This window comes from Brachycentrus maculatus, unplaced genomic scaffold (genome assembly GCF_059751285.1).
Source record: "Brachycentrus maculatus isolate JH-2025_06_01 unplaced genomic scaffold, ASM5975128v1 h1tg000465l, whole genome shotgun sequence".
Taxonomy (NCBI): domain Eukaryota; kingdom Metazoa; phylum Arthropoda; class Insecta; order Trichoptera; family Brachycentridae; genus Brachycentrus; species Brachycentrus maculatus.
In genome coordinates this window covers 293,294-302,500 of record NW_028281212.1, presented here as the reverse complement: position 1 = coordinate 302,500, position 9,207 = coordinate 293,294, and the positions used below count along the sequence as shown (strand labels likewise).

The 9,207-nt window shown below is 31.6% G+C and overlaps 1 protein-coding gene across 10 annotated transcripts in view; it reads right to left on the bottom strand.

Annotated features, from left to right (window-relative positions):
- LOC148302291 (RNA-binding protein Musashi homolog Rbp6-like) overlaps positions 1-9,207 on the bottom strand; it is a 462,089-nt gene that overhangs the window by 295,137 nt on the left and 157,745 nt on the right. For all 10 annotated transcript variants that reach the window (XM_088271829.1, XM_088271832.1, XM_088271835.1 and 7 more), the window contains exon 3: positions 3,454-3,495. In XM_088271829.1, the coding sequence (XP_088127955.1) occupies positions 3,454-3,495 (42 nt within the window). The remainder of the gene's footprint in view (positions 1-3,453; positions 3,496-9,207) is intronic.

Below are 9,207 nucleotides of genomic sequence, written 5' to 3'. Positions count from 1 at the left end.
CGATAGAACTAAAACGTTTGAATGGCGTTAAAATGAAGATTGCTATCATACAAGGGCTTCAGCCCTTAGAAATCGCACAGGTAGACAGAATTATTATTCGCTCTATCTATGATTTATTGATAGTTTATTGGTCGGGGTCGACTAACAACCGCTGTGAATCATCGTTCTTATCAGTTCTATTATTCTAAAATTAGGTGCAATCGTACTTAATATGAATAGAGGGGTAGTTATTCACATATATAATCTCTATCGCCACCCCTTCTCAAACCTGTAATACTCTTTATAAAACGTCGTAATATAAATTCTAGTAAGGTTATTTCTGATAATATGATAAATGGCTTGGGGGTTTTCAACATATAGACTTCAATTACAAATTTCAAATATAGGTACTGGTATAATTACATGTATTACAGCCGTATTTTAAATAAAATATTTACCATATTCTTCTATTTCTCTCTTCTATACTATATTTATAAATTGAGAGACGTAACGTACTACGAACAAAAAAGCGAAAATTAACGTCAATAAACATGAAACACATTTTTCATTCCAAAAAATGCATTTCTTTGATTGCAATCGGATAACATACACAGATAACCTTTTTTATTATTATTTTTATTATTGTTATTAAAATCGGTGAAATAATATTCTATTGAAATAAAGCAATTTTTTTATGCAATAAATATTGTTCATAATATGTTTTTCATTATCATTATTTAAACACTTTTTTGAGAAAAAATCATTTTGTGTTCGTTTTACGTCACTTGCGTAAAAACTTGATATTATCTAAGAGTAAAATAAAACATGCAAAAATTTCTTATTTTATTTACTGTTTATATAAAAAAATATAAAAAAATTAAGGCACTAAAAATAATTGTTTCTTTTTGCACCCTACTCTTTGAAATTAAATTTTTAGGGAAAAATATTTTTCTTTCGTAATTATTTGACGCTTATTTTCCTAGAAAATGAGGCGCAATTTACAAACGCACATAAACCAGAATTAAATAAAATTTGTCTTTTCTCCCCCTTTGAACAACTTTCGTTATTTTTAATAAAACAAATCACTTCCCGCAGTGTCTTGAGTTGACAGGGAGCGTATATTTTTCCTTGTTTAATTCGTGGCCACAAAGGCGTGGTGGGTGGCATTATTCAGAAACCTGTCTTGCGAATATCACCCTTAATCGGTCACCCTAAGACCGCTTTGTGAATAACAAAAAGTTCTTCCCAAAACTCGACTGAATAATCAAATCCAACCAGAGGTGTAATAATGTAGGGAAGGTCTTTGACGTAACCGAAATCTTTTAAGAAGATTTCTGAAACATAAATAATTGTATTTAAACAAGCCAGTGATTTCGCAGAAAAAAAACTCATTTATATTTTCTTGAAAAAATAACCTTCACAGGAATTTTAACATTTTTGGAATCAAATAAATACATAAAGCCATATATTCAAAGAACATTCGTAAAAGCAATGAATTTTATTACGCTCCCGAGTTTAGTAAAAATACAATTCATTTACATTTAAACACACGTAAGATAAAAAGATTTGATATTCATATATTTAAAACCTCAATACATTAATATTCATTGGGAGTTTTATGCTTACTTGGAAATTTATATTTTCAGAAGACCCTTTTTTATGAAATATATTAACAAACAAAAAAAAAACGTTAAAAACATGCCAAGTACTTAAATTCATTATAAAAAGACTTTAATAAACTATTTGTTATTCTTAAAATGATCCTCAAGTTTTGTATTAAAATAATATTTGCATTCCATATTACCTTTCTACTGATAATTGTGTTGTATTGTCATATTTATTTCCCAACAGTTATATATAAAAAAAAGGTTTCATAAGATCGACTTGAAACATTTGAACAAACCACAACTATGTATGTAAAATATAAACGAAAATTTGTATACACATGGCAAGACGAAGCATTTTTTAAAATTTATTTGTTTGTGTTTATAAAACATCGTTAATCGGTACATCAAATAGTCCAGTGTCTGATTTAAAAAAAAGGTATATATAAAAAAATAAATCTCTCATTCTTTCGATTTGAACTGAGTGGGTTCTTCAGTTAAAATCTCGTTGATACAACATACTACAAGCTTAACAAAAGCGGTAAAGGGTGAATAAAACCGGTAATTGCGGAATTAATATTTGAAAGCGAGCCAACTTCAGTATCCCCAAGAGCGGGGAGGTAGAGAATGAAGAAAAAAAACTACTCTGTGCTTAGTATGAATGGAGGATTCTTGATATTGACATAATAATGTGATATAATACCACATGTAGTTCAAAATGTATTGTTTGTTTTATAAAATGTGTTTTTTGGAATCAAAACTTACGAATTAAATACACAATATATATTAGTTACTATGAATGTCTAGGTTGCCGTAAATATTTTAAGTTTTAAAACATCATTTCCATCGCAGGGAAATTTCAAATTTGTATTCGATCTGGAGTTCGTTTTACGAAATCGAACAACTTTCAGTAATATTGCAAGTTTTTTTAGTTTAAAAGTTCTCGAATTCCTTTAACCATTTTTTTATTTACCTAAAAATACAAATTAAATACAGACCAAAATAGGCAAAAAAAATATCTATTTAAAAGTATATTAGTATAAGAATTTCAATTATAAGAATAAATTCTTGCCGTCTTAATTCTCTGGAAAGTTATTATTTGATTTGAGTTGATTCATACTTTATATACCAAAGCTTATAACAAAGTTGTATGAAAAATTGTTTCCGTTTTAATGAACAATGGTTCGTACCAATCCTAAAAAATAAATGCTATTAAAATATATGTATATCCAGGTGTGGTTTATTAAACAGCGGTTTGTATGACATCTAAATTCCTTCGATATAACGAAAAATTTATATTATTTGGTTATTGTATAAATTTTCCCTGTACTATACGAGTAATTTCACAATGACTTGAAATGATATTTCATATAACGTTTGACCTCTTTCTTGAGAAGATTTTTTTTCCATACAATTTAAAATTTTGTTTGTGATAAATGCAACTTTATACGCAAAACCTCTTCAATTGCTCCCTGTTCGTGTTTTGCTTGCACTCAACCTGGCTAGTAGCTGCCACATTCCGTTATTCAAATACGGTATAGCTACGCCGCGCTATAACTACGTATCGCTAGTTCGCGAGTCTACGCGGGTCATATGTACTCGTACTATATACCCGTAGAGGTGCTACGTGAAGTGCTCTCCAGCCCGCTAACTGGATGGCGCTTGGAGCTTCGGTCATTCAGCAGTCCGAATCTACATTCGGATAATTTTATGCGCCCCACCCCTATTCGGTTTTACACTTACGTCTGTGTGTTAATGTGTTTGCAACACCTTTACGCGTCATAAATATGTATCGGGATGTTTTAAATTTTAAATATCCTTCGGGGGGAAATTGTTAAGTAAATTCAAATTTATTTATTCTAGGACCTACCTTGGGATGTGCTCTCCTAGGAAAGGCGACTTTTGGGTCAATCTGAAAAAAAAAGTTCATTAAACTTTTGTATGAAAAACATTTAAATATACATGGAATATACAAAAAAAAGTGATTTACAAGTTAGCAAAAATATTATTTCGTAGGCCTCGAAAACAACTTTGAAAATCCCGACGAACTCATATTTCAAGAGCATGCGTTTATCCTGCCATTAATGTTCCATTAGTCAAAAGAGGTTTTCAAGGAGTGGACCTTTCTTTCAACGGTCTCCCTTCGCTCTCGCTTTCTGTACCTTTCAACTTGACAGTTCAACAGATCTTTACTAGCGGGAGCGAGATAAGTATAGTGCGTGAAGAGAGAGCCGTCAGTAAGCGAAGGTAACGGAACGCACATTCGCCATTTCATTTCCACCATCGTAAATTAACGCAAAGGGTGCGTTCTTTTGATTTATCTCATGAAGAAAAACGTATCTAGGCAAATCCCGAGCGGAAAAAACGTGGACGGTAGGGCGCCTCTCTCAAATTTTGCTCCCGCTGCAAAATCTTTTTGTTTTAGTGGAAACCTATTACGCGCACAAAAATGCTTCGCCCACCATTCGTACATGACCTGCGGATGTGGCGTTATTTTATTTTAAATAGTGCCACATTCACAGAACGCAAATTTGATGACAAAAATATAAGCCCACTCAAAATTTTCTTACATTTCTACACTAAAATATGGAAATAATTTGGTGTTGCCTAAATTAGCATAATGTATCGGATTCGATTATTTTTGGTGACAATAATAAGACAAAATATGTAGATCACATTTCCGAGAAATAACAGTATTTTTTAAACTTTTTTACAACCACAGTGTACAAAATTGAATGAATAAAACTAATATTTTATCTAATCAATATCTTTCCGCAGCGACAGTGTAAGATATTTGATAAAAAAATGTCTGTAGCTTGTTGATACAGAATATTATTTATATTTGCAAAGGCAATACGTAAATAGTTGGATAAATATATATTTCAGTTGGAAGTAAGGTATGATAAAAAGCGAATTTCATACAACCGGCTTGCCGGGGTTTTAGCTTCGGCTACGGAATCACCCCACATCAAGTGGATAACGCGTCTTATGCAAGCACATTAGTCGAGGGATGAAATTTCATCAATAGAGCTGAGCATTAAATATGATCTAGGAATTCTTATACAAAATAATAATAAGAAAACATATTATTTTTTGACATTTCATCAAAGATGAAGAAAAATATGGAAGTCTGGGCATTTACGGGGCTGACGACCGTCATAGGTTGGTTTAAGTAATCACTTTACACATGTGTAACATTCGTCAATTCTATCCATTATTGACAACCAAACTACTCAAATTCTTGGAAATTCTATAATATGTATATGAACCAATTTAAAAACATAGATATAATATAAGAACACAGTAAAATACACTGCGTATATTTATTTAGTATTCACAACCTCAACATGAATTCATTTTTATTTTTAAATAATGAAATTAATTTATAATATTTTATGTGTGTCCGAATTCTTGTTAACAAAATTGGATTATGTCCGATAATAGGATTTTTATTATTTTTATTTTTCGACATCTCAATAAAGATGAAGAGAAATATGGAAGTCTGGTATTTACGGGACTTGCGACCGTCATAGGCTGGTTTAAGAGATCACTTTAAACATTTTACTCAAATTCTTGAAACTTCTAGGTATATTGATCAAACTCTTAACACAGTATGCGCGAGCTCACAATAATTATAATTATTATTTATCACAACAAAAAATTGTAGAATTATACTTCTGTAATACAAAAAAAGTTTTTTTAATAATAAATATTATAATTATTATTTGACAATAATTTAATTATTCTGACAACAAGATTAACGAATGTTATATTGGATTAGCTCTAAAAAGGTATTTACTTTACGATACGGTTTAAACTTGTAATGGAGCTGTCTGTATTTTAGGTCGAATATTCTTAACCCTTACTCAAGTTCACTTACAAACCTCAAACATAAACAAAAAATATAAATCTTGTATGGAAAAGCATTGTCAAACCCATGTCTCCATAAGTCCTCCCCTGGAGTCAGCATCACAACATAACACAGACCATTTAAAACGTATTTACCCCATTCGCACATATCTTGCGGCGATAAATCGTCCTTATGTGAAGGGTAAAAAATGTACAAATTTATTTTAACGCTCTATCGATATTTTTCAGTGATTGTCGGTGGGGAGCCAAATCTATATAGGAAGTCACCCGTTTGACAAACATGAGTATTATTTTAAAGCGAAAATATTAGAAGCGACACTTAGGTATAAAATTAGCTATTTTCATAGATTTTATTAATTTCTTAAATGATTTAGATAAGACATTGAAATATGATTATGGATGTTCATAAAGATATTTTGTTTCTATTAAGATACCTATAAACTAAGTTTATCTAAAGCAGGAATATTATTATTATTTATTTAAGTCATTGTATTAATAATATATAATTAAAATTTATAAAATGGAAAATCACAAAGTTAGTGCTTCAAATATATATTATATTCATTGTATTGAACGGATTTTTTTTTGTTACTGTTATAATAAGACTTAAGATTAAAATACCGCTTTCATCATTTTTGGTTTCCAGTATCGATATGCATATTATTTTGCCTTTGCATTTAAGTGATTTAAAATATTCTAATTTTTGTTTTTTGTTCATCGAATACGAATCGTACAGCAACATGTTGTAGATATATATTGAATTAATTTACTTCTTCACTTGCAGAGAAGTGTAAGGTAAATGCTTGGAAAATCGTGATTCAATGCAAGAATCTACAAATTCTTATTGAATACAGGATTGCCTCGGCATAATAAGCAGTTAAATTTGTTTCTGTTAAACCTTGTATTGGAAAGAGACGCGCTATTGAGAATAGTTGTAAGTGGAAACGCAAGTGAAACCCTCCCCTGCCAGTAACCCTACCCCAGACGGCACAAAAGTTTTATTGGGTGAAAAAAGGTACTGAAATCCGGTCACCTTCTGAAAGATTTGCCGCTTTTATTTTCCGAACCCTCGATACTGTAAACTCGGGAGTTTTATCAATCGGAGAACATTAGTTCGGCTTTTATACTTTATTTATGAAGTAAAATACAAGATTTAGAACACTTTATTTGCAAACTGACATTTCAACTGTATACCTTCTGCGAATAAAGGGACAATCTTTTATCTTCCTCAAAGAAAGGGTGCCGAAGAAAATATAAAGAAAAGAAACAAAATATCCCTTGTTTATTCTGATTTATATCAATACTTATAATAAATAATGCAATATTTTACATAAACAAGTAAATTTGTAGTGGACGAAAACCCGTCCCCATAATAAAGATTAGACCTAAATTATTACGATTACGTTAAGATATATTTTTGAAAATTTGTCATTTTTTTTATAAAACGCTAGGAAATTTAAAACGAACGTTAAATAACATGTTACAGTAGAATAAATCACCATCGTATTTAACTGAAATCGGTTCGAAACTATGTAGATTCTCATGGTAGGTAGGTACCGGTATAAAATACAACATAGCGGTCAGCAATCTAGGAAGCGGCCACCGAAAAACGGTCGCTTTCATTGAATTAACAAAGTATAATGCTTATTTATTGCCAGTTAGACAAGGCACGCAAACCCACGTTGTTCCCCGAGAACTGAGAATACGGGGTACAGATTGGTTACTGTGCCGTGCAGAGCGATATAATTTAACAATCGGATATTTTATGGCTATTTTATCAACTGTAACTTCGACAGTCGAGAAAACTCAAATTTTGATACATTACTTTAATGTACCGCCAGTGAAAGTGTATTTCTATCATAATTTCAATTTATGCTACATATTCGCAAATATAAATTTTAAAGTTTCATAAAACGACACATTTCGTATTTTGTAGTACTCGATATCATAAAAAGCTTACCGCCACACTCGTATAATAAGCTCTAGGCTGTCTGTCGGACCCATACTTGTAATGCATAGGAACCTAGTAGCGAAAACTATGAAAAATGGTTTGAATAGCATCCCAAATTTACTGAATTTTACATGTTAAAACTTTTAATGCACCTGTCACTAACAATCTGAATAAATACACATTCAAAAAACCATCACCGAGTTTTTTCAGTAATAGAGATTAAGAGTTAGTTAGTTACGTTAGTCAGCTAAATCCTAGTGCTAACCCGATGACACCTAGTACTCAGACGCCTCCACAGCTTTGGCCAGCATAGCTGACTGAGACGGAGTTTTGCAGAAAAAATAGTTATTATATGTACAAGACAAAAATATTATGTTCTTTCTTTGTAGACGATAGATTGGCAATATTAATTTCGGTACCAGGAGATACCACGTTCGAGTTTTTTTCCACAATCTAATCTGCCACAATCTAGTTGTATAGCTGACACAAAGAAGAAAATAATGGTATTGGATTTGTTTTTCGAGCAGTTAATGAAAAGTGAAATATTGTATGAATAATATGGCAAGGTGTGAAACAAGGATTCAGTAGAAAGTTAATATTTCGGTTTATCCGTTGTCACCCATTACAGCCGAGTAGCTGATCCACCTTTTGAATTGAACCGTTTCATTATTTTTCAAGCGTTAACGATCGCATAACGCTGAGCACATTTTCTCGTTCATTTAATATAGCACGGTCCGAAACACCGCCCCGTTAATGCAAGGATATAAATTCACACAATCACTAGCTCATCCGACGCTGGAAAAAAGCTCGGAATGCGCCAGGGTAGAAGGAAATAAAAAAGTATCGAGTTAATAAAATGGAGGGCTTAAATTGCGGTGGAAAATCGGGAGACAAGCCCTTTCGCATAAAGCGAGATTCATTCTGACAAAAAGTCGACGAGTTCGCGTTCGTTGCCTGGCCGACGGCAAATCCGCTTAGAGTTGTTGCGGCCCGAGCGATATGCCGCCGGCCGCGTGTACTCGCTCCTCGGCCCTGCCGCCCGGTCGCATGCACTCCTTTCTGCCACCCACTGTCATGTGCCGTTATTTATACTTTATTGTTAATTCGGAAGGGAAGATTCTACTGCTGTGTTCATTGCGGTGCTCTGATAACAAGCTCCAAAATCATATTTCATTTCGGCCAATTGATATAAAATTATATAGGATAAACCCAACTAATAATATCTGTAGGCGCGGGGTAAATAATTGTAATTCCAAAGTATCAAATGTTGAGGAGAAGAAAAAATTAAATGAATAAGTATATATATATATATATATATATATATATATATATATATATATATATATATATATATATATATATATATATATATATATATATATATATATATATATATATATATATATATATATATATATATATATATATATATATAAATATATATATACAATATATAAATATACATATAAAGTACTTGTATAAAGGCATACGGTAAATTAGAATAAAATTCCTCCTCTTGAAATACATATATACAAAATATCAATGGGTTGGTAGTGAAATTTCTTATAGTATCTCAAATCTAGTGAGAAATACTACTCTGAATTTAAAGAATATTTATCCCCACACACAGAACACATTAGGCAACTTTTCCTTTGATATTGTAAAGTTGTTATTTTTCGCTGTTGGTCGACTCAAGAAAAACCAGTAAGAGTCTTTCAATTGAAAAGATTTTGCCGGGTCATTCGGCGGCGAGCGAGACAAATTTTTATGTTTTTACTTCTCTTTTGCTCAAGTATGTGCATA